Source organism: Mastigoproctus giganteus, chromosome 1 (assembly GCF_048544385.1).
Source record: "Mastigoproctus giganteus isolate SK-2022 chromosome 1, ASM4854438v1, whole genome shotgun sequence".
Lineage (NCBI taxonomy): Eukaryota > Metazoa > Arthropoda > Arachnida > Uropygi > Thelyphonidae > Mastigoproctus > Mastigoproctus giganteus.
The window spans coordinates 96,929,368-96,957,093 of NC_143575.1; the positions used below are offsets into that span (position 1 = coordinate 96,929,368).

The following is a 27,726-nucleotide window of genomic DNA, read 5'->3' on the forward strand; positions in this document are numbered from 1 at the left end:
ACGAGTAGTTTTATTCTTTGGACTGTGCTGGTCCCAAACTGCCTTCCATTAATATGTCAATTCACAGATAAAAAAAAAAACTATCAATTGAGCTTTTATCTGTGAATGAAACTTAACTGCTGATGAAACCCACATCCGTGTCTCTTGTTTTTAGAATTTCTGCAAATGCATGAGTACCCATCAGCTTACCTGCCCATACACATGAAAAAACTCAAGACATTTTATATCTGAAATTTTCATCAGTTTATACGGGGACCCCTGTATAAACTGATGTCCCGTATATAACCCCGTTTATATACGGGACATCAGGTTTATAACCCCGTATAAACATCAGTTTATACGGGGTTATAAAGTCCCTGCAGTTACGAGGATTTGAAAAATAAAGAATTAAGGCTTTTTCCCTTGAGAAAATTGACGAAGCACTTGAATATTTTTTGTGAGAACGATCGTTATGATCGGGCAACAAGTGTTAAGTGTGAGGTTAAACTAAATTCTACGACAATTTTATCTGAAAAAATACAACCAAAAAAAAAAAAACACACAAACAACTCTGGATTAATTCATTATTCATAAAACTGAAAGACAGCGTAACTTCAATAAACTTTACTTAACCTTACATTGAGTAACATAATAAAAAATGTCTAATAAAATAATTTTCTCATTTTTTATTATGTGCAAATACGTAATAAATATTATTATATAATATCAATGTAGATACACCATATCTGCTCATCCCTTCACAACGAGTTGCTCGTGTATTGCACTACCTTGAATAAGTAACGCTTCACTGCAATAACAGGGTGCCTGCCCACCCACAGATGAAAAGCCAACTAGCTTTGAAACGGTGCCGTCTGGGTGGTGGTGCCTACCGAGAATAAGTAACTAGTCTTCTCTATTAGTGAAGAATTACTTGTTCAAGGTAGTGCAAAACATGGGCAATTCGTTGAGAAGGATGAGCACAATATGTTCATGATGCTTTTCACACTACCATCATAGTGTTTCTTTAAGAGTTGTCTATGGTGTATCTACACCGATATTATATAGAATCTTAAAATATTATGCCTAGTTGCATTTAGTTTTATTTAAATAACAAACATTACAAAAATTGGTCCCCGTTTTAAGTGGAATTTTCTGGAACCAATTATCCTCGGATAACGAGAATCCCCGTATTTTGCTCTTTTAGATACATTCATTACTGAGCTATTCAAAATTTGATTAAAATTGGAAAAATAGAAATGAGTTTATATATATAAACAAACTTGATGATCACTGAATTATGACAATTCCATGTTGGGTCATTGTTTGCATGGATAATAGCTACTCTTTATTAGGCATTGATTCCACTAGATATCTGAAGACATTTGTAGGGATCTGCAGTCATGCTGCCTGCAAGGCTTTCCACAGTGTCCGAATAAATGATGGTTGCATGTCCATACGCTTCACTTCCCATTCCAAAACATCCTGTAGGTGTTCGGTTAAATTGAGGTCAGGCAATGGAGGCCAGTCAAGATGGGTGATATCTTCATTGTGTTTCTCAAACAACTCATGCACAGTGCAGGCCTGATGCTATGGCACATTCATTTCTTGGAAGATCCTGTTTCTGTCCAGTAAAAAATGCAACATTGCAGGGTGCACATGGTCTCCTAAGAACTGCTGGTAGACCTCATTAGTGAAATATTGGTCCATAAGCACCAGTGGTCCTAATTCTTGCCAGCAGAACATGCTCCATATTAAGCAGCCACTGCCACCTGCCTTGATAGTGGGCACCATGCATGATAGTTATGGCGCCTCCGTAGCCAGGTGGTCAGGAGCAGCAGTGCGTAGCACACGCTTCTTGATCAGACCGGGGTTCGAGCCCGTGACCACCAAATATGGAGGATGGAAAGGTCAGGGAATGACCACCGCATATCCCCAGGGCAATATGGCCTTAGTTGCTAATGCTCCTAAAAACCAAATAACAAGCAACAACTTGGTTTTTGTACCTTTTAAAGTGTTCCATTAACATCAACATTTAATAGCAGTTAATTTTTTATTTTTAACTGTACAAAATGTGTTAGTCTGACTTATTCTTTTCTAAAGGGAGAGAATATATATATAATCCATTGTGAAATTCATAAAATTATGGTTCTTTAAAATTCGGATTCAAAACCTTTCATTTAAGAATCCACTTTTCATATCTGCCTATTAAATGGAAGCATTGATTGTGCCTGCTATTAGTGTTTGTATAAGTCATAATAATATTAATTTCCTGACGTGGATTAACTTTTAGCAACAATATCAATATTGCACACACTTATTTGACATGCTCCATGTGGTAGATCTGCTCTACAGGCAGGAGTGTATTAGAATTATAGATAATCCTGAGGTGGACTGAAAGGCAACATGAGGAAAAAGGGATTATAAATGTTTAAAAGTGGGGCCACAATTATAGGCAGGGTTTTTCAAGATTTTCTGTGTAGAATCACTCTTGTTTCTGATCTTAAGTGATATTTTAATTGTAATAAAGGGTATTATGTTGTTGGCATATGATGCAAGGAAAGTAAGCTTATAATGCATCAGCCAAAAAAAAATTAATATATGAATATAAAATGTAGGAGGGTGGTTAATAATGCAAGCCAGGCTGGGATCCTTAAGAATGATTTGGAGAAGCTTCATTGTTGATTAGAGAAATGGAAGTCACATTTTAATGGTACCAAATACATTTGAGAATTAATTACTTGAGCAAAAAATATATACACAGGGGGGGATAGAGTGAAGGGCATAAATGAGGGCAGAGACTTGCATATGTTTTAATGTCATCAGGCAAAGGTTAGCATGCAGTGTAGGCAGGTGACAGGAAGGCATGTAGTGTCTTAACACTGACTTATTGTATCTTCACATTTAGGGAGAAAGATTTTAGTTCCATTATATACAATCAATCATGAGAATGCATTTGGAATATCATAATAATACATTTCCATTTATTCTCAAGACAGAATGACCATAAGTGTTTAAATTTATTGTAAATGCGCACATACTGAAATATTGATGGCAGAAGGAATTTCAGTGCCACAATAACAGATAGTACATTTTTTTGTGGCGATGTACATGCTAAAATAAAATAATAAGAAGATATCACATTACAGTATAAACACATTTACCAAACCTTATAGTTAACTGGTATACAAACCCACAACCTCCTTGTGGACTTTCTCATGATCCTCTTGTGAATATTTCTCCTCCTAGACCCTCTCATGAATATATGGCCACACACCAACCACTGGACACAACACTTCAGGTGTTGTCTAACCATCACCTTGTATAGCAGGATAATGATATCCTTTTCTCTACTAACAAAGTTCCTGTAAATTAGGGACAGGATGCCATGTGTTTACAATGCATGAAAATGTTATGCCAGATTGAACCATAACACCTATCTTTTTCATCTTTAATTAATTTTAGCTCCTCTGCCCTGCTTATAATTACAATTTCCATTTCCCAGATGTGTAACTTTACTTTTAGAGAATTAAACTTCAGTTGCCATTTTTCAGAACATAAGGTGTAAGCGGTCCAAATATTTTTGAGGCAACGTGCATGTCCACCCTAAAGAATGACCATTTATGACAACACTTCTGTCTCTTGGCCTTTAGCTAGCCTGCGATTCAATATAAGATCTTACTGGTAACTCCAACTTCTAGTTTATATAGCAGCTTTCCATGTGGATCAGTATCAAAAGCTTTAATGAAGCCTAGGTGTATAATGTCAAAATTATTACTAGCATCCAGCTGTTCAATTACTACATCATAGTAATTTATTAGATTGGTCAGGTATTGCATCCCCTTAATGAACCCATGCTTGTGAAGAGGGTCATGAATTGCAACCCAAACCAGACCACAGTCTTCCTTACCAGAGAAGTTAAACTCGCTAGTCTATACCAAACTCTTTAGTACCACCTTTGTGATTGGCAGAGCAATTCTCACCAGAGAAGTTAAACTCGCTAGTCTATACCAAACTCTTTAGTACCACCTTTGTGATTGGCAGAGCAATTCTCCAGTCCAAGGGGGTCTTGAACACCAGACCCCTCTCCTAAATATTCCGAACAGTTTTAATACATTCAGCCTTTTTAATTATAACTGAATCCAGATATTTTCCTTCCTTGAAATTCTGCCCTCCTTTAACCTCAGTAAATTTTCTAGCAAACACTCGTCTGAGAACATTATATCATTTATTGTATAGCAGGCTGACATCTTAACATTCTCCAGAGATTTGAACTTGCTTTCAACTAAATACAGAAGTATCTGTTAAACTTATATGCCATTTCTGCTTGGCTTTCTATGCATATTCCACTGCAACCAGTTAAGGGACCTGTTTGTTTTACTCACTTCTTTTTTGTATTCATGTACGAGAACTCCCCATCTCCATTCTTAGCTCTCTTTGCCAGTGCTTTCTCATAATTAGCTTTTGCCCACCTTACCTCCATCAGTGGTAAGATTAGTGAAATTTCATAATGCTCATACAGATCGGAATCATATAATTGTAACTGTCTCAGGCTGCTTTCTTTTGCTCAACCTGTTATCCGTTTTAGCATCTTGCATGTATAGACCTTAACCAGGTATGAATATGTTTGGGGTGTTTAGGATAAATCCCTTGTATATTTTGCATAGCACATCTGTATCTGACAGAATACAGTAGCCTTTCTAGTTATTCTGCCCAAAAAATATCTCATTCCATTATAGTAATCTCTCTTTCATTTGAAGATCACAAGTAAGATTCAACATTGCTACACTGTGCTGCCACTTTATTAGGTACACCTACCTAGTAGCGTGTTGAGCCTTCAAAACAGCCTGTATTTGTCTAGGCATGGATTGAACAAGATGCTGAAAACATAGAGGAATGGAGTACCTAGAGGTTGTCACAGACATTCTCTCAGATATACCAGACAATCTGTACTTGCTACCTGGGAGTCTAAAATGCTGATGGAACAGATATTCGGGTGACACTCAAGACAAGTGGACCCAATTTCGGTGTAGACCGAACGGTCTGTGACAGCCAAATCCTCTGCTTGGACCTTCACGATGGTGGGACTGTTAGTAATCCTGGGTATAACCTCCATGCACAAGTATATGGTGGGTGACCACCCAGGTGTGAACCAATGTAAGCAGGGGTTGAGGTGTGGCATCCACACCACATGGAGGAATGCCGCCCCTCTATGTTACCAGACAATACTAGACGGTAGATGACTCATCAACCGGTGCAATACCACCACTTTGCTTATTGGAGGCTTGAAGTGGTGGAAACCACATTTAGTCTCTAGAGCTAAGTTCCAGTCAACCCTTCCCTATCTCTTCCATCATGAAGTATAACTGATGACTTTTGAGGTTATGATGAACATCGTGGAGAAATTCAATATTCCTTACATTTCGAGGATACAGTTCTAAAACGGTGTTTGCAGGCCGGCCGCTAGTTAGTACACCGGACTGAACCTATTGGTAACTCTAGGAGGCTTCCGGATCAGCCAGTGTATAATCTTGCTACCTCTACTCTGCCAGACAGTGACTGAAGGGAGTCAGAGTAGTGTGTATGCAGGAAGCATTGTTGAGACCACATTATGTCAAGGATCTAGGGTATATTCTTATCATGTGTATGCCATATCCAAAAATTTCGTTACTTCATACAGCATGTTCCACCCACTTTTTTCTTACTATTGAATACACCATGAATTGTCAACCTAATAGAGCAATCTTATCTGCGAAAAGATCTAAACCTCCAAAACACTTCCCAATTCATTTCACAAATATATGTGGTCCCAATTCCAATCTCAACGATATCCATTTCCACTACTGCTCATCTCAGATGTCCAAATTATTTGTTGTATGATGCCTTTTGCCTCAAAGGTGGTACTTGTGCATATGTCCATTCTGATATTCCCTGTCAGAGACTTGGCAGTTTGGAATTTCCTCTCTTTGATCTTCTCTGGCTTAAAATCTCTCTACCTGATTGTGTCAAATTCATCTGTTGTCTCTACCGTTCTTCCAACTTCACTAATCACTAGTAGCTCTTTAACTTCGTCTCTTTGCAATTTGACTTTCTCCACTCCTACTTTCCTAACAGTGAAGTAATTTTCCTTGGTGATTTTAATGTTCACAATTCCAGCAGGCTTCCATTTTCTAGTCACACCGATCCAGCTGGTCGAGATGCTGAGGCTTTTGCAATTACTAATGACCTTGCAGAGATTGTTCATTTACCTTCAAGAATACCAGACAATCCTAATCATACAGCCAACAAGCTTGATCTTTTTCTCACCAACAACCCTTCTAAGTACATGGTCGAAGTGAGAGATCCTTTGGGCACTTCAGATCACAACTTGGTGATTGTCTCTTCTCCAATGGAGCCTTTATCTCATGGCTATTCCCAACCTTGTGTTGTTTGGCATTACAAGAATGCAAAATGGGACGACCTACAAGATTTCTTTTCCTCTTTTCCTTGATCGGATTACTGTTTCAAAACTTCTGATGTCAACGTTTGCTCAGATCGTGTCAGTGAAATTATTCTTGCAGGAATGGAATCCTTTATCCCACACTCCACTTTAAAATCTTGTCCTTTATCTAAACCTTGGTCTTCCAATAAATGTACTAAGGCTGTTCAAGAGAAAAACGTTGCATATCGTAATTGGTTTGTTTCTAATTCTTCATTTTCATTTTCTGCCTACACCAAAGCTCGCAACAATTGTAAAGCAGTTATTAATCAGTCCAAACTAAAGTTTGAACAGGCTAAGAGTAGAAAACTTGCTTCTTGCCCTAATGATAGCCGAGCATTCTGGTCTCTTGCCAAAGCTATTGGCCGCGACTTTTGTCCACCTCTGTCCAAACCAATGGTTCTGTTGTTGCTTCAGCGAAGGATAAAGCTGACCTGCTAGCATCCCATTTTTCTTTCAACTTTAAATTTTTCTTTCAACCATTTTTCTTTTCAACTCATGTATTAATGATCTTGGTAAATCACCTCCCACCATTCCCAACACACTCCATTCAATGCCTCCTGTGGTCTTCCGTCAAAATGATAACAGAAGGATTTTGACAAATCTTGATGCTAAGCAAGCTCCAAGTCCCAATGGTATTTCTCCACTTGTTCTCAAAACCTGTCCTCCTGAACTTATTCCTATTCTTTGCCGCCTTTTTTCACTTTCTTATTCCAAAGGTGTTTTTCCTTCTGCTTGGAAATTTGCTCATATCCAGCCAGTTCCTAAAAAGGGTGACAAATCCCTCCTATCCAATTATCGTCTCATTTGCAATTACTTCTACTCTTTCTAAAGTAATGGAGAAATCAATTAACCGCCAACTCCTAGAAACCTTCCGTCTGATCAATGGTCGCCAGTATGGATTCCGTCAGTGTCGATCCACTGGTGATATTCTATGGACTAATTCACTGGAAAGGTTCGGTGAAACACACGTAGTTGCTCTTGACATCTCAAAGGCTTTCAATCGTGTTTGGCATAAAGGTCTTCTAAACAAGCTTCCATCTTATGGTTTGCGAACTGTTTTTAGTAATTGGTTATTTCTGATTATATGCTATCTGTCTTTCTTACAGAGTATGTTCTATCTCCCTTACAACTATGGCACCTCCGTAGCCAGGTGGGCAGGAGCAGCAGTGCGTAGGACACGCTTCTTGATTAGACCGGGGTTTGAGCCCGTGACCACCAAATACGGAGGATGCGGAAAGGTCAGGGAATGACCACCGCATATCACCAGAGCAATATGGCCTTAGTTGCTAATGCTCCTAAAAACCAAACAACAAACAAAACAAACCAAACCCTTACAACTAAGTCCCTGTTGTAACCAGCTTGTACTATAATAGTACTAATATGCAGAACTAATGAATAGTAGTTTACATTCCTCTTATGGAAACTAGGAATAATTTTTAAGTTGTACTAAACTAAAAGAGTGCAACTGGTTTAACCGATTTATTGTTTTAATCAGTAAAATTAAGTTAACATATCCTAAAATTACATCACTGTCTTAATGCCATGTAATGTGATTTATGTTATTCCAATAAATGCATCTTCGATACCTTTGAATAAGGTTCAATTTAAGAGTAGGTCCAATCAACAGCGACTTTTTTCTACTTCAATAAAAGAAATCAAGCCATTATCCAAAACTAAAAATTATTAAAATATCTATACATGGCAAATGTGAAAGTGAGAGTATAATTAAGCTATCAGTATCTTTGTTCAAAAAATTATATTACAATGTACCAAATGTATTGTGGAGATGGGGGAAACCCCGGTGCCATCAGACAACTAATATTTGATTTAAAATAAATCTTAGCAGATCAATGTACGAAATGTGAAAAATAATTTTTTTCCAAGTTTTGACAACATAACAATCCTAAACTGTTAACAGTGTAAGGAGATTATAAATCAGTCTTAAGGACGTGCAAAGATTTAAATTTCAGTTAAATGAAATAATCTACTAATATGACAACAATTAACTTACAACTTTACAAGCATAACAGTATAGTGTAAACTCAATAGCATAATATATATATTAAATAATGTAAACTTGATAGCAGTAATACATATTTTTACTGCATAACTGGTGTACAGTGTTATTATTTCAGTTAAGTATGTATTACTTTATTGTAGTATTCTCATTTAAATTAAACTTGAATGTAAATCATAACCAAAACAGCAAAGCAAATGGCTCAAAGTAGCAGAATTGCTGCATCTTGGGCAAGAACTGAGGGGAAGCAGTAATCCTCTAAATCAAACAAGCAGTACATGAGATGTACTGCTTGTTTGATGCTTGCTGATCTGTCTGGGATAAGGCATGATGCTGCCAAAAGGAATGTCTTTGCATGTGTGGGTCCATCTGGACTCAATTATAATTTTGTAGCTGTAAAGAGTGAGGATATTAGGCACCAGTTGAGCATTCTGATGGGTGTTTTATGAGAATTGATGGGCACATCAAGCTCTCAAATGCTCACCTCAATGCCATAGCTTGCACTTGTGCAAAAAGGCAACCTCCAAGGTGGAATCCACTGGTCCCACAGGAGGTAGCTATTGTCAGGGAAACTGGAAATATATTGTACAGAAAGAATAGGTGGAATAGGACCAGTGTATATCTGCCAGAAGCAAATTTGATGATGTCAACAAGTGATGATGTAATTTGATGATGACTTAATCAACAAGTACAGAGCAATGTTGAGGGGAAAAAAAACGAAAATTAGGGAAAAATTTGAAAGTATCTGCAACTCCGCCCAGACACAAATAGGAGGGAGTACTTAGTGAGAGCCTTGGCATGCAATTTGGGCCTGGAGAGATTTTGCAAGGCTCGTGGGGTACAGTTTTTCTCAGCGCAGTCTGTGTTTGTTAACAGAAGAGACTGCTTCTACAGGGATGGGGTAGACTTAAATAGAAAGGGTGCGAGAATAATTGCTGATTCTATCGAGGCAGTTTTAGGTAGATCGGAAAGCTGTGAGCTTGGGGGGGGGGATGCACAGACTAATAGATTAGCAATAGCTTCAGACGAAAGTGAGTCTTGCATTGCTTCTATTGGAACATGCAGCAACCTGATAGTCAGGGTTTTTTTTTTTTTTTTTATGTTAACCCCCAAACACGAGAGGTATTAGAACCTATAGTACTTGGGACCATACTTGGGTTGGAGGTTGAGAAGACGAAAGAAGATATTTGTTGACATTGGACTTGAACTTCTGTAGAATATAATTTGCAGGATATACGTATGAAGGAAGGTTGTTCCAGAAAACGGCAGTTGAATGAATAAATGAGGAAGATAAAAAGTTGGTTCTGTGGGTTTGAAGTTGGACAGTAAATGGATGTTGGCTGGTGGCGGCACATGTTCGGACTGTTTTGAAAGAGAGAGCGGGAATTATAGAAGCCAATTCAGAAGAACAGTGCCCATGGAAGTATCTGTAGAAGAGGCATGCAGCAGAAACAGTGCGTCTATGAGAAAGCGAGTGAAGGGACTCTGTTAGAGATGAATCATTAATTAACCTAACTGCCCTATTCTGAATGGAATCTAGAAGCCTGAGAGAGGTTTTGGGGGCACCACCCCAGATGTGGGAACAATATTCCATGGCAGGGCGGATTTGCGATTTATACAGAGTGAGCAGCCGTTTGGAAGAAAAGTAACGCCGAGAGCAGAAGAGAAAACCAAGTTTTTTAGATGCAGAGGAAGCAATATTTGTAATGTGCTTGTGCCAAGAGAGATTAGAAGTCAGGGTAATCCCCAAAAGAGATATATCATTTTGCCTAGAAATCGGAGTGTCACTAAAGATAAGCATAGGAGCAGAAGAATCCTTTTGGTGAGATATAAGACAAGACTGAATTTTAGAAGGGTTGAAATCAACTAAGTTGTCTTTGCCCCACTGGAGAATTACCTGAAGATTGGCATTTAAAGAATTGGTAGCAGATTTTTGAGAAGTTGAAGCTGATTGAGCAGGACAAGGTTTCTCAAAATGGAAAGTGGAATGCAATGTGCTATCATCGGCAAAACTATGGATAGGATTTCCAGTCAATGGAAGAAGGTCATTAATATACAAGAGGAAAAGAGTGGGGGAAAGAACTGAACCTTGGGGACACCGGTATTAGTGGAGAAGTTAGAAGACAGAGAGCCATCTACCATCACCCTCAGTGAGTGATCAGAGAGAAAACTGGATAACCAATTACTAAAAACAGTTGGCAAACCATAAGATGGAAGCTTTTTTTATAAGACCTTTGTGCCAAACATGATCAAAAGCCTTTGAGATGTCAAGAGCAACTACTTGGGTTTCACCGAACCTTTCCACTGAATTAGTCCATAAATGGTTAACATAAGCCAGAATATCAGGGATTTCAAGGCCTGCTGTGGATAACTTATTAATTATCTGTTCAAAAAACAATCCAGTCCAAAAAAAAAAAACAATGAATGATATTTCTCTTACCATTATTAATTTGCTTCAAAGACTTTTCCAATTTTGTGATGAATTACTGAAAGAAAGCAACAAAAAAAAAAAAAAATCAGTTTATTGGCTGTGATAACTAAATCAAATTAACATAACATCTGGAAAATCTAAACTCGTTATTTTTCCTGTTATATTCTAAATTTGATTTAAAACTTTATTAATTTTGTACTATTTTAATAATTTTTTTTCTAAACTTCCAGCACAGATCTAAAATAATATATATAGATGGAAGTAAGAATTTCAACACTTATAATTAATATCATTATTTGTGATTATTTAAGTTGTTAATTTATTTGTTGCTTGGCCATTAATGATACGGTATTAAAAAATTTTGTACTTAATGTATGACACTTTAAATAGTAGCCCACCAAATTTCAATAATATGTTTTTATAATTACAGCTCCTGAAGTCAAAGTTGTGTGAATGAGGGGGAATATGGACAAAATCAGTAACCATGCAGTCATCCAATATTTAAGATAAAAGGGGCTAACACCAAAGGCAATTCATGAGAATATGGTAAAAACGTTGGGAGAGATGCCCCTTCCAATTCCAAGTGGGCAACAGAATTTAAACAAGGGAGGGAAAGCCATGTCTCATGTGTGATATACCTGCAGCGTCCATCATTGCAGAAGTTGTTGACAGTTCGGTACAGTGCCAGAATTTTTTGGCATCACATTTGAATGTACCACATAATGAAAAAGGTGTCAGCACAACGGGTCCCAAAACTGTTGACAGCAGATAAAATATGCACAAGAGTTGTCAAGTGAGCATTTGCATTGTTTTCAAGCAGATCCAGAAAATTTCCTTTGTGCCCATGGACGAAACATAGGACCATCACTTTCAGACAGAGACAATGGAGTAATCGAAACAGTGTGCCACAGCTATTCTACCCCTCCAAAGAAAGCCAAGTTGATTCCTTCAGCTAGCAAGGTGTTGCCGATGGAGTGTTGCTAGTGATTACCTTAAGAAAGGCCAAACAGTCACAGTGGAATTTTACACAGATCTTGTAATGCAGTTGCGTGAAAACATCAAAGACAAACGCCATGGAAAACTCAGCAAAGGAGTCGTGTTCCACCAGGAACATGTACCTGCTCACAAGTCTGCCACAGCTGCACTGCATGAGTATGGCTTTGAAATCATGGACCATCCCCCCATATTTATGGGCCTTTTTCATTCTAGGGTTGAGTTAGTCAGCCTCAAGTGTGGATAGGTTTCTCCCCCCCCCTCCCCAAAAACTTGGATTTTCTGTACAAAAAAATAGGCAAATTGACCAGAGGACACATGCAATTTATGGGCATAACACATATGGACAGATAAGGCAGCTTTTGAGTGGCCCTAATATGACAGGATTTTTTTTGTACTTATTTTATTTTACTACCATGATTTTGTTACCACCCATATAGTACATTATTCCAAGATTTACTGCTACTTAAATTGCTTACCCTGCACTTATCGCTATTCAACCTCAGTTGCCAATTTCCAGCCTATCTGTTTAGTTTATCTAGACCCTCTTGACGTAGCATATGCTGACTAATGTCATTAAACAGTCTGCTCACCTTTGTACCATGAGCAAACATAGACATCAAACTTGAAATATATACATAAATATCATTAATCATCAATAAATAATGACCGAGCTAAGTGTTCAACATCTGAAATGGATTATCTATGGTAGTAAGAGGCCTTCGTGGAAGCCACTGAACTCAGACACTAACTGGAAAATATTGCTGCATTCTTGCCAGAATACAAAGGGTGAACATTAGAGGAAAGTCGTGATCTGATTAGTCCCAATTTATGCTTTGAAAACCAATTATGAAGAGAGTGCACAAATGGAGTAAACTAAATGAGGCACTGGAATCACCCTCATATACTGATGGTACAGGCTGCTGGAGGAGATGAAATGGTGTGGAACATGTATTATTGATTTGCCCCTGAACCCTTTATCTCACTGAAGGGCACTGTGAATGGCAGAGCATATCTGATCATTGTGGATCATATAAATACAGCAATGTTGCATGTTTACCTCTATGGACACGATACCTTCAAGGTGACAGTGCAACCATCCACCATGTTAAATATGTAAAAAAATCGTTTTCAGCTCATGATAAATTCAAGTATCTTGGCCAGCCAAATCCGTTGATCTAAATTCCATTAAGCTTCTATGAGTGAACTTGAAAGGAGTGTTTGTCAGCACAATTCTCTGTCCACATAACTCCAGGAATTGAGAACTGTTTGCTGGCCTATGTGTGTGTGCACGCACTTGGGCACACACAAGGGTTGCTCTGAAATTAATGCCTCTGCATTTTTTTAAACACTGCAGGTTAGAAACTAAAATGAAATAGCATTATCGAATGCCACTAACAGCATACATTATCCTGGAATATAAAATAATGCCATACCATCACCAAAAAAATCATGATCAAACAAGAAATTTCGTTACTTCACGATAACCATTCAAATTTCATTTTCTCTTCCTGACACTGAAAAAAAAGGTTTAAGATAATTTTTTTTAATAGCCCACACAGACTTTGATTTACACATACACTGTGCACAGTAGGTATACCCGTACTGTGCACACAAGTGGTTCATCACACAACGTTGCAAGTCACATGACCACAGTTGTGGATATAATGCAGCAAAACAACCTTTCTAGTAGTTAAGTGTACAAACCGTAGTAAGAATGGGGAAAAGGAGTGATCTAACAGACCGAACGTGGCATGGTAGTAGGTGCAAGACGTGCTGGACAAAGCATCTCTGAAACGGCAGTTCTGAAATTTTCACGCACCACAGTTTCAAGGGTGTATCAAGAATGGTACAACGAACAGAAAACATCTCAATGCACTCCTGTGGAAGAAAATCACTTATTGATGAGAGAGGTCAGAGGAGGATGGCTAGAATTGTGCAAGCAAACAGAAGGGACACAATGTCGCACATCACGTCAGAATACAACCTTGGTGTGCAGAATAAAATATCGCAACAGACCACTAGTCGCACTTTGTTGTGAATGGGCTACAACAGCCGACAGCCACAACGCATACCTTTGTTATCAATGAAGAACAAGAGAGCACACCTCCTGTGGGCACAGCAACACCAGCACTGGACTATCAAGGATTGAAAACAGTTGCTTGGTCTGACAAGTCGAAGTTCCTGGTGCAACATGTGATAGAAGGCTCAGAATTTGGCGAAAACAACATGAATCCATGGACCCGTCATGTCTGACAACTACTGTGCAAGGCAGTGGGGGCAGTGTTATGGTGTGGGGAATGTTTTCTTGGCACACGTTGGGTCCATTGATACCCATAGATTCACATTTGGATGCCACATTGTACCTGGCCAAGTGCATCAGTTCATGTTGTCAGTTTATCCTCAGTCCTTGGTTACTTCAGCAGGATAATGCGACGGTGCACAAAGCCGAATCACTATGGAATGGTTCCAGGACCATGACGATGACTTTTCTTTGCTGCAGTGGCCCGCTCAGTCTGCGGATCTCAATCCTATTGAACATCTTTGGGATGAACTGGAAAGGGCTGTTCGCTGCAGGCCTACACCTCCATTGAATCTCAAGGAACTGCATGACACACATGTCTGTATGGTACTCCATTACTGCAAAACGTTTTCAGCATCTTGTTCAATACATGCCTAGATGAATTCAGGCTGTTTTGAAGGCTAAAGGAGGCTCAACATGCTACTAGGTAGGTGTACCTAATAAGTGGCAGCACAGTGTAGATCAATTGTGTAAATCAAATACATCAAATAAATTTGACTTTTGAAAAGGTGGAGAATAGGTATTTTTGGCCTAGACAAAAACAGGTTTTTTGCAATAGTTCTTAAAACAGATTTTGGCTGGGGGGGGGGGGGGGAAGCAGGATTTTTTTTTTTTTTTTTTTAAGTACACACTGCACTAGAAATTAAATTTCATGTACAAAATTTTATATTAAAATACAACCACAGGATTGTTTACCAGTACAAGTATGTTTTATAAAAATTAGCTTATCTAACATTTTTCTGTCTATGGATTTCTTCATTACCTTTTAGATATCAACTAATTACAACTTCTTCAAGAAAAATACTGTAGCAGACTTTGCACCTCTTCAGAAATTATGATGCCAGGTTTTATTAATAACAGTAGCATCATTAACCTTAGCATTAGCAACAGCAGCATTGTTCAGACTTGGCTGTCAAAACCATTTCCAAAATTCTAGCAGAAAAGAAAGATCTGAATATTCCTGACAATCAGTGACGAGGAATTATTACCACTCTATATCAATTCTTTCTTCTTTCGTAATAACATCTGGTAGATTCTCACATTGAAATTGGCAGCAGACTGATCTGAAAAATATCTATTTTTTTTTTACCTTCAATGATACTGCAAAGTACTGGAAGCTTCGCTCCCCCACCCAAACTGGGTGACGAATTGGTTCTCCAAACACGATTATATTTAAGTTAAATAACATTTAACTTAAAGCTTCTAAAAATTCAGTTGGCAATTTGCTAACTATTTGGAGTTTGGAGCTAGCAGACATCCAACTCCTATAAGGAAATGCACTTTAGTCTGAGGAATTCATGACAAAAAAGTTAGCAAACTACTGAACTTACTAGGGGAAAATTCTATTCCTGGAAATTGAGACTGGCTAACTGAAGAGACCTTTAAGAATTCCGCCACATTACATTTGAACTAAAGTGAAAAGTGAAAATACTTAGTGGGAATAGATTTTCAAAGTAATTATAACAGGCACTAATATTTACATTATATGAGTTGAAATATGCTATTTGTATTCATATTTCCAGAGTTGCACATCACACTTTTGGTGAGGAATGTAATCTTGTATTATACCATTGTTTCTATGGAAAAATCAGTTTTGACTTAACAAGACCTTTTCTAGGAAAGCAACCTGTCATAAATCTGAGTAATTGCCTGTATTGATGAGAGTGGCACACAACAGAATGATGATACCAATTCCTGGTTTTGCAGGTTAAAATCAGGGATTGGTATCATTGTTCTCTTGTACTGTTCAGGACGCCGCCTCCGTAGCCAGGTGGGAAGGAGCAGCAGTGCGTAGCACAAGCTTCTTGATTAGACCGGGGTTCGAGCCCGTGACCACCAAATACGGAGGATGCGGAAAGGTCAGGGAATGACCACCGCATATCCCGGAGCAATATGGCCTTGTTCAGGACAAGAATAAAATTTCAGTGATATTATTTTAATGTCAGCCAGCTGTGATATGTTTCATTCTTGTCACAAAGAGCATTTTGCAATATTTGCAAAAAAGTTGTCAATAAATCAATCCACGTATTGTATTCTGGCAAACTGATTATATTTATCATGACATAACATGAAATTCTGATTTATAATTTGTAAGGCAGCTACAAAATTTCATTTACCTCAGCTTGTTTTTCAGCAGAATATACAGCAAATAGGCACAGCTGCAATCCTGATAAAATGGCACCAATCAGATTAGGAACCTTTAAAAATAAGTTGTTTTTAATTATTATTATAATCTAATGTAGTCTAAAAATTTATTGTATTTAACAGAAATATGTTGAAGTTTTGACTTATCCTTTTGAATTAAAAGATAATTTAAGGTTTTGCATTCCTGGCAAGAGATAATGACCTCCAAAATTTTTTTCATAATAGTAGCAAAGAATTTTTTTTTTCCACTAAATAAAAAAAAACCCAGTTAGTTCAATAAAAGAAAAAATGCTGTTTTTTCTTCATTTCCATTGTAAGCAAATCAAAGGTATGTTTACAATAAGTTTAATAAAGAAGCTAAATTCACATGATATGTAGTTTTTATTAAGTAAAACTTCACATTTAATATGAAAAAATGAGCTTAATTAAACTGAAAGTACATCTCTAATATGCTAAACAATCAAATAAAAAAAAAAATTTAGAAACCACAAGAAAAATGGTTTTGTATAGTTCATCCTTGAACTGATTCTTGTAGAGAGAGAGAGAGAGAGAGAGAGTTTTAAAAAATAATATGGAAGGTTACATGACCTCACACAGGGTGAAGATTGGTTGAATTCAGTCTCTAAATCACCAAACACCTGACATATCTGCTGGAGAATGAGCATTTAAAATATTAGAATTGAATTTGGATTTAAAATATTTAATTACTTAATATATAAGGCTTCATATGCCTCTGTTATAATAAAAATATGCAATCTATCAGAAATACATGTCAGTATAAAACAAAGCTATGATGCTCAGTACATTCTATGTTGTATTTCAATGTGTAGGAGAATAAAAGAAATTTACCTCAGTATGATCCATAGAACACTTCCGTATTCCATACAGATTTTAAACTCTCTTCTCATCATCATGAACTTGGTCCGGCTTAGGTCTTTTAAGACCTGTTCCATTGTAGCTCTTGGAGGTGATCTTGATTTTGCCATTATTATCTTGGTTGACCCACATCTCTCTTGCCTATAGGTTTGTAGTTAAAGGCTAATTTTGGGATCCGGTCTGGGTTTATTCTTTCTATGTGGCTGATCCATTTTTTCTGATACCGTTTTATGTCATTTACTATGTTATCTACTTTTAATTTCTCACGGATATCTAAATTTCTTTGGTGGCTAGTCTTGTAAAGCCTAATAATGGTCTTAAAAATCTCATTTGTGCTGCTTCTAGTTTGTGTGCATCTTTCTTATTTATGATCCAAGTCTCACAGCTGTAGAAGAGGGCTGATTTTGAAGTGATGTTGTGCAGTTGTAATTTTGTTTCAGTTGTCATTTGTTTTCCGAAGTGGCGTTTAATCATTCCATTCATTTTATTATATTTTTGTAGTTTAGTGTGGATGTCTTTCCCTTCATTGATATTAAATTTCCCAAATAGGTGAAGTCAGATATTTTTTCTATTATTTTGTCATCAATAACAATTTTGACTCATGTTTTTTTCCACGTAATCTCATTGATTTTGTTTTTGAGGTAGAGATTTTCATCTCGTACTTTTTACCTATTCTCCAGAATTTAAATTCTCTTCCTCTCATGACTGTCGTAAGCTTCAGGAAGAAAAGTCGTTTTTCAAAATTAACGCTAAAATTTTTAAAAATTTATTGTAGTCATTTTCCGCTTCTGGACATAATGTCTTCTTTCACTCATGGTTGCGTGTTTGTGGTTTGGTGTATTTTGGGATCAGAGGTTGGGGGAACTTAGCCTTCGATTTCAGGTGCGTCGAATCACTGATGTTGCTGTGGGTGTGAGAATCCATTTGGTGTAATTTTAATTTTATATTCATTTAAATTCTGAAGAGTGTCATATGGAAGCATTCTACAAATCATATTGAGATAAATTTCTGTTATTCTTCTACATATTATTTTAAAACTGAGTTGATGATAATAAGCTTTTCATTTCAAGGAACTCTACCTATACATATATGGCAGAGGTTCTCAAACCCCTTTTGAGAAAAAATTGGTTTTTGAGAGGCAAAAAAATCGTGGGTATTACAATGGTTTGTGGCCCTCCAAAGTTCAATCCTACCCGACAACATCTTATTCCCTAATATTTAATTTCCCTCATTGGGTTTTCCTTTCCCCTGAGACAACGATTTTTAACATATAGGTACTGTATATTATATTAGGAGTGAATGAGAAATTTTGATAAAAGAAAGATAGCGGGCATGATTTAATTTGACCACCTTCGCTTTTCATCCGCAGCAAATGCCTAAGGGCTTTCAGAGGCATTGTCCCCGCAGTCCTTGGCATTTGTGCCTTTCCAACAGCTACAACCTTTGTGGCGGCATGGTTTATTTATTTATTCTTTTGTTTCTGTGGTCAATATATGAGGCATGGATGGGATGAGGATTTGTTTCAGTCAATTGTTTCTACTTTCTAAGCGACAATTAGTATTGATTTGTTTCCTTGTGGAAGTTGTACATTTGATACTGTTGCACATGGAAGACTACTGTACAAATAGGAGCAGTATGGCATTATTACTATTATGATTATTATTATTAGCCATATGGTGCAAGGAAGCCTGAGGCTTATGCTGCACCAGCAAAAAAAAAAAAAACTCCCACATTACCCTGAGAGAAAGAAAGAGCGAGAGAGAGAGAGAGAGATGTGTAGATGGAAATCACAAAGAAAGCAAGAAAGAAAAGAATAGTGATATCCAGCTCAGGACCCTGGGTTTGCCAAGCCCATACTCACCAGATGTGAGCCCCTCCTGGGGTTTCATTAAGTCAAGTTGCTACAATGGATAAAAGTATACAATGGAGTGGGAGAAAACAGAATCGTAATCAGTGGATACTGCTCTTCGTAGACTAATGTTATTAGTGGAGTCCTCAAGGGTTCGGCATTAGGCCCATTGTTGTTTTCTGTATTTATCAATGATATTGATGAAGGTATATCAGGTTAATGTCTAAGTTTGCAGATGATATGAAGGTTGACAGGATTGTTAATGACTAATGATAGTACACTACTGCAACAGGATCTAGAAAAGTTGAGAGATGGCAACTGAAGTTTAACATTGACAAATGTAAAGTACTGCATATGGGTAGCAGTAACCCCAGAGTAACGTACCAATTGGGTGGTATTACACTCAAGGTAGTGGAGAGTGAAAAGGACTTGTGGGTAATTGTCCAGTCAGATATGAAGTTTTCTGAGCAGTGCAGACAAGCTGCAAGAGCTCATGGTGCCTTGTCAATGATATACACAAATTTTTCTAGCAAGGATAAGGAAGTGATTGTTCCCTTGTTTGAGGCAATGATCAGACCACACCTAAAGTACTGCGTACAGGTTTTGTGAGTGACATGAGCTATGAGAGTTAAATAAAAAATAGTTTATATTTTATTATTTAATTCTTTGTAGTTATTCAACCCATCATCAATCATGTCATGAAAAGAAAAGGCATCAACAGTATCTGGAGGTATATCTAGCTTATGGTTTTATTGAAAGCCCATTGACAAGACAGTCAATGTGTCATGTGTGTAAAAGTTCTTTTTTAAATGAGGCTATGAAACCTTCAAGACTTTTAGATTACTTAAAAAGTAAACATCCTGATAAAGTTGGTAAACATATTGAATATTTTAAAAATTTTAAATAGAATTTTGAGCAATGTAATACTGTTACTTCCTTATTTAAGAAGAACACACAAACAAATGATGATGGAATGATTGCATCTTATAATATTACAGAAATCATTGCAAAAACTGGTAGTGCTCATACAGATGCTGAGACTGTTATACAACTCACATTAGAGATTGCAATTTCAACAGTGATTCATCAAAATCCTTCCAGTATTTTCAAAGCATTGCCACTGAGCAACGATTCAATTCGAAGATGAATCGATGAGATGTCAGTTAACACTGAAGAACAGCTAACTGACAAACTAAAAACGAGAAAATTTTCTGATCAGGCTGATGAATCCACAGTTACTGACAATAAGGCCCTTCTAATGGCATATGTTCATTATTTCAAGGATGATTGTAAAATATATAAAAACTGGGGCAGCCATTTTTGCTGCTGTAAAAACATGTTGATGAAAAACAAATACCACTGGAAAATTTGGTATGTGCTACTGATGGTGCTACCTCCATTGTTGGAAAACAAAGGTTTTATAGCCCACCTTTTTGGGACAGAAGTATGTCCCAAAGTTCTTGCAATACACTCATTGTGCACCGACATCATCTGGTTGTAAAAAATATTAGTCCAGTTCTTTATCAATCTCTCGGTATAGTTATTAAAACCATCAATAAAATAAAGTCACATAGCAAATATGATATGCTATGTGACGTCAGAAAATTTTGTGTTCATAATGAAATACTCTATGTGAGGCTTCTTTTACATACAGAAGTCAGATGGCTTCTGTATGTAAAAGAGGTTTCTAAAGGAAACTGTCTAACAAGATTTGTTAAAATTTTTGATATGATAATTAGTTTTTTAGAAAGCAAAGGGGAGACTTGATTTGATTTTTTATGGCGCATTGGCAGCTAAGGCCATAATGCGCCAAGTCAACCGCGAAGGGGAGACAGATTTAGCAAAGGAGATCAGCAAACACAAAAAAAACATATACTATATGGCTTGGATTTTTCGAAAACTTAATGAAGTATCACTTCAAAGGGAAATTAATTACAGTGATAGACTGCAAACGAGCATTAAAGCTTTCACTGAAAAACTGGAAATATTTGAAAGCAATTTAACAAGAAAACAATTTCATGGTATGCAAGAGTTAGCTGAAATCAATGAATCTCTCACCGAGAATGATCTTAAGAATTATTCAGATCATTTGTGTTCTTTAAAAGGTGAAATGAAAAACAGATTTTCAGATTTATTTTCTTTTGAACTGAAGCCATAAATGTTAGATCCAATTGGATGCGATGCCGGGTCTGCTAGTGAAGAAATTTAAGAACTCACTGAATAAAAATGTAACAAAGAATGCAGATATAAATTCTAAAAAGCTGGAATGGCTGAGTTGTGGGAATCAAAAACAACTAAACTTCTTTATCCAACAATGCAGTCTGAAATGGCCAAAGTACTTCTTTGTTTTTCCAACATCTTATATATGGTTGAGAGTGGTTTTAGTTCAGTAAATAAAATATTAACAAAGGAGTGAAACAGAATCGATATATATTCAAGAGGAGACATTAGAATTAAATTTACTAATATCATAATGAACATTGAACTTTTAGTTAAGAAGCATGAGGCTCAGGGATCCTATTGAATAAAAAGAGTAAGTATAAAGTATTTTCTTGTTAAAAATTTCATGGGAGGCATTTAGGGAAAAAAATTGTCTAAAAAAGCCCTTTAATTTAGAAACACTGATTTATGGTTACAACCATCTTGATGCCCCATCATATAAATGCATTATTTAGTAAAACTCACATAATGACATAGTTTGGAATATACACAAATAAAGTCAAGGCTTTGTCTGTGTTATTAAATACTTGTTCTAACCATTCAAATTTTATCTCTCAATCTCTGAGTTCACCTTTTTTTCCAGAAAACTAATCCTTCAATCAGAAAGTAAGGCATATGTTAAATCAATCTCATCAGGGATTTTATAAGTAGATACTTTTCTGCCTTACTCTTTTCCTCGTGAATTCCTCCTCTTGGAATAATCTACCTGTAATTGCCTATGAGAATGATCTGAAAATCTTGTCCATCTTACATTACACTAAGTGAGCAACAGTACCTAAATAAATAAGTGAATATTTTATGCAACAAGGGTAGGTGGAATAGGACTAGTGTATGTCTACCAGGAGCAAACATTTGGTGTTATTGTTGGGGAAGAGTTGCATGTTGGTATAACAACAGCACATTTTAAATTTGAAAGTGTCTGCAATTTTGCCAAGACATGACAGGAAGAGATTTATGATGAGAGTGTTGTCAATCAATTCAGCCCTGGAAAGGTCATGTAGTAGAATTTTTCTCATAGAAGGAGTTGTTTTTATAAAGATAAGATACTTAAATAGAAGAGGTATAAGGATATTTTCTGATGGTATAAGGCACATTAACTGAAAAACTGTTAGTTTGGGAGATACTTTAACGATAGCCATAAACAGAGGTGGAATTGATTCTTATATGACAAAAGCAAGAGGAGCGATGATTACAAGGCATGATGGTACACTGTTTTTTTTGTAAAAAAAATAGGTGCCGGTACTCATTCTTTGCTATCAAGAAAAATTGAAAATTAAAAGGATATGAAAAGTACAGTACTCTAAAAAAAGCATTTTCTGATATTGTTGCTTTAGTAGTAACGTGTAGATCTGAAAATCTTACAAAATAAAATATTTTTTTAAACTTTAAAGTCAGTTTTTCTTTGATTCTTGCCATTAATAGGATAAATGGGTAATATATGCAGTTTCAGAAATAAGAATTATTCTGGTAAGAGGTATAAAAATTAAAAGAGTAGTAGGATCGAAAACAGTGCCATTAGCTTTACATCCGTTAAAACTGAGAATACTATGACAAACCAGCAGGGGTTTGGCGCTACAAAAACAACTTAAGGTTTATGAGGGGTCACACACCGGAAATGTATTCGGAAAAACACACACTAGTCTCTAAAAATAGACGCGATGGTCTCTAGTGTCACAATTTGTGGTTTTTCTGAAGTGCTATAGAGACAAGCTGTCATGAGACTGGTAGAATTGTTTTGGAATATTCGGCCGACATCAAAAGACACAACAGATGTCAACAAGTTGAAAATAATAAAAGAGAGGGATATTGGGAGTCACGTGCTACGGGGCAGGCTGATCTAGGCTTTCCAACAAATGAAAGGAGAAAAATGAATATAGGAAGGAGGAGATTGGTAGAAAACACTGTGGGGAGGTGTGGAAAACTCCAGGAGAAAATTGTGGATGGAGAAGAAAAAAAAAAAAGAGAAGAGAGAGCAGAGTGAAAAGGTAGGAGGAGGAGAGACCTGTGTGAGCTATGTGGGAGTGTGGGTTTTTTTGGTGGGTTGAAGAAATGGAAGTAGTCAGCGGGCACAGCTGTTAAGATTTTTGTTAGTGTAAATAAAAGAAGTGAGTAACAGTTAATATTTGAGGGTTTCGTCGTCGAAAAAAATTATGTGTTAGCAATATCTGAGTTTTCGGAGCGTTAGGGAGAGTACGGAGATTAAGCCAGTCCGGCATTAGAAGGCAAGAGCAGTGGCCGTCTTTACGAGTCCATCCGTCATGGATAGTGACCGTGTGATACAAGCACTGCCAAATAATGCTTAGTTTAATAAGAAGCTTGTGAAAGATAGAGTAAAGAAGAGTAGCTTTGGTGCACTCTCTCCTTGTGGAAAGGATAGCCGAATAGGGTGAAAAAAGGCCTCAGGAAGGAAAGATAGCAGTACCCGTAGCCACGGAGTAAGACCGTGCGACAAAGTGCCAGTTCAGTTCAGATATACAGTGAGGACATCTAAATGCCAGAATTGTGATCCTTACTAGAGAAATTAGCCAGGAGTCCCAGAATGAATGCCCTGAAGTACGACGACGACGTTTTCAGCTAAGAATGGAAGGATCTCAAACAGCGAAGCCCGACAAAAGAAAAATTAAGTAAGTGGCTAACATAATATTCGCATTACCTTAAAGGACTTTAGGACCCTAATAAATGATTAGGGAGGATTTATGATACTTAGAGATATATGTACATATATAAAATTATATACGCAAGGTGGGAGGGATAGGTTAGAAATATAATAGAAATTTGACTGATATAAATTTTGTAATTAGAGAAAGGAACTGAAGAAAAAGATAAGAGTGTTAATGATATTAATGGCTTTTATTACTAATCAAACATATGTCATGTTATAATAAAGGAGAGAAAAAGGGAATATTTGTAATAAGTTGTTTCCTGGAAATTGTAGATATGAATAGCATTTTTTGAAAGGGAGAGTAAGGTCCTAAACCTGTATACAAAGTAAGAAATATGGAGCATGTAAAGAAAATTATGGATAATGTGCAAGGTAGAAACGATAACAGATTACTGTACTGATATCGTTTGTGTTATAAATTACTGGATAACGTTAATTGAGAATATTCGATATATGAAGTTGAATATAGCATTAGCATTAGCATTAGCATTAGTAGAGGCATTTGATGCAAGAAAGCAAGCTTATGCAGCATCAGCCAAAAAAAAAAAAAAAAAAAAAAGTAACATAAATAAATAAAAATAACCACTTCCACTTCACCTCTGTTCGTTCGAAATACCTGTCCAGCTGAGCCTTAAACTTATTTAGGCTATCAACTTCCACGACAAGGGATGGAAGTCTGTTCCACCCACCAACCACCCGCTGGCTAAAGGCAAATTTCCGCACATCTATCCTACATCTGTCTTTCCTCAATTTGAATTTATGCCCTCTCAGGTGATTTTTCTGAGCTAGAGGAAGAATCCCATCAGCATTGAGCATGCTCAAACCATTCAAGGCTTTGTACACCTCTATCAGATCACCCCGCTGGTGCCTAGTTTCCAGACACTGTAATTTGCAAAACTTAAGCCTTTCTTCGTAAGAGAACCCCTTTGTCCCATTCACCAATCTAGTTGCCCTTCTCTGTACTCGTTCCAGCAGCTCTACATCCTTCCTGAAATGAGGCCTCCAGGCCTGTATACAGTACTCTAGGTGTGGCCTGACCATTGCCTTATACAAGGGAATAATCACCTCCTTATCCCTGCTAGAAAAATTTCTATATATCATTGACAATACACCATGAGCTACTCTTGCAGCTCGTCTGCACTGCTCAGAGAACTTCATATCTGCCTGCACCACCACCCCCAGGTCCCTTTCATTCTCTACCACTGTCAGTGTAGTACCACAGAGTTGATACGTTGCTCTGGGGTTGCTGTTTCCCATATGTAGTACTTTACATTTGTCAATGTTAAACTTCATTTGCCACCTCGAAGCCCATCTGCTCAACCTTTCCAAATCCTGTTGCAGCAGCATAGTGTCAGTAGTGTCCTTGACAACCCTGCCAACCTTTGTATCGTCTGCAAACTTGGACATTAAGCCTGATATACCATCATCAATATCATTTATAAATACAGAAAACAATAAAGGCCCCAATACTGAACCCTGAGGGACTCCACTAATAACATTAGTCCACGATGAGCAGTGTCCATTGATTACCACTCTCTGTCTTCTCCCCCTCAACCACCCCTTTATCCATAGCAGCAACTTGCCTCCAATGCCACACTGCTCCAATTTGTGCAGCAGTCTTCCATGTGCAACAGTATCAAAAGCCTTTCTAAGATCCAAGTATATAATATCAAAGTTATTCCCTGCATCCAGTTCTTTTGTGACTGCATCATAGTATCCAATCAAATTGGTCAGGCAAGACTTCCCTTTAACAAAACCATGCTGTGTCCTAGCTATAACTGAAGTCTTGTCTAGATGATCCTGCAGTGCTTCTTTCACCAGTGCCTCCATTAATTTTCCGGGAACAGAAGTTAAACTCACAGGTCTATAATTACTTGTGTCAGCCTTTGATCCCCCTTTGTGAATTGGGGTCACATTTGCACATCTCCAGTCAATGGGTACCTCCCCTGAGTCCAAGGAAGCTCTCATAATTATGGCTAAGGGTTTGCTTACCTCCTTTGCTGCCTCCTTTAATATAACTGGATAGATCCCATCCACCCCAGGTGCCTTTCTTGTGTTTATCTTCAACAATTTCTCCTCCACTTTGCTCTCAGTTATTACAAGATTCTCTAGCTTACTGCTAGAGTTGAATACACCTCTGGCATTCCCCTCGCTGAATAACTCCTCATGTGTGAATGTCGATGCAAAATATTCATTTAGTTTGTTAGCTACCCGAGCAGGGTCATCAACAGTTGACCCATCGATCTCAAGTGGACCAATCTGATTCATCCCCTTCCTTCTAGAGTTTACATAAGTAAAGAACTCTTTGCTGTTTTTCTTCGCATCCCTTGCCAAGGATCTCTCGTAATCTGCCTTCGCCTGCCTAACCTCCTTTGTAACTTGGTTACAGATCAACTTGTATCTATCATAGGCATCCGTGTCACGTGTTAATTTGTATGTATCCCATGCATTTTTCTTCTCTGCCATATGCCTCATTAGTTCATCTGACAACCATTTAGGCCTAAACATATAACTAATACTAAAATATATAACTAATACTAAGCCATCAAGGTTGAACATTAACTGTACATTTCCCAATTGTTCATTTTGTATGTTGTATATATATATATGTGAAAATAAACTATGTTATATTATATATTTGTGTGTGTGTAATTGTTGTACTGGACACAAGCCTAACCAATGGGATTTAAACATGCATAAGAGTTCCTCCCCTATGAACTTAGAATTTTCTGAGAAGTAAAGTCAGATACGCTTGTGGGGTGAAATATAATAAAGGGGATATATAAATAATAAAGGGGACAAAAAAATATAAGTAGTATATATATATATAAAACACATTCATTTATTAAACCCCCCCCCACAAATGTTTTTGGAATAATAACAACAAATTAAGTATATTAACATACAGTTTATAAAGCATAAATTTATTATTCGAGTATATAAAAAAAATAAGTAAAATGTGAGTAAAATAAGTAAAAATAATTTCATAATAAAGTTTTTGTAGAATATTCCAAATTTTTTATTAAGTTCTCATCCAACACCCTATGCCAGGGGTCAGCAAACTTTTTTGAGTGAAGAGCCATTTTTGATCTAATTAATAAAAAAATAAAAAAAAAGAGAGAGAATCTGAATAGCTGCACCTCAGCTCAAGCTGAAGTGCGGGAGGCAAGAGTTTTTTAAGAAGTGGAATAGAGTGGAAAGGTGTTTATTAAAAAAAATATATATTTTTTGAAATATTATTTATTAATACTGAAAAAAACGTAACAAATATCCAATTAGGTACAAAACAATGTGACTTTTGCCGATGAACTTCTTGAGCAAGTGTCTCTCAACATCATGCAAGTATGTCGTAATTAAACATGCTGAGCTTTAAACATGCTCACATCGTTCAGACGATGGTTTCTTGATTTATTTTTAATATAGTTCATGTTCAAAAATATTTGCTCGCAGAAATAAGTCGAACCAAAAACTGAGAGAAGTCCAAACGCAAATATTTTCAAATTTACATATGGGTCCGGTAAGCTACTCCACACATCGAGCACAATTTGGTCTACATTTCAAAGTCATCTATTGCCGTCCATTTATGTAGAATTGCAAGGGCAGCCTTTTGCCTCTCCAAATCATCAATTTCATAAGGCATTTTAGTCTTGTACTCCACACGTCCTTGATATTTAAGTCCTCTAACTCCATGTCAAATTGTGCTTCATGTGAGTTATAAAATTAAAGAGCCGCAGGTTGCCGATCCCTATCCTATGCCCACTTATTTTCTTCCTC

At 37.0% G+C, this 27,726-nt stretch overlaps 1 protein-coding gene across 1 annotated transcript in view; it reads right to left on the reverse strand.

Annotated features, from left to right (window-relative positions):
• LOC150091027 (sugar transporter SWEET1-like) overlaps positions 1-27,726 on the reverse strand; it is an 83,630-nt gene that overhangs the window by 3,893 nt on the left and 52,011 nt on the right. The window contains exons 6-7 of the mRNA XM_090380592.1: positions 16,318-16,398; positions 10,915-10,960 (exon numbers count right to left, since the gene is read on the reverse strand). Of these exons, the coding sequence (XP_090236718.1) occupies positions 10,958-10,960; positions 16,318-16,398 (84 nt within the window). The 3' untranslated portion in view covers positions 10,915-10,957. The remainder of the gene's footprint in view (positions 1-10,914; positions 10,961-16,317; positions 16,399-27,726) is intronic.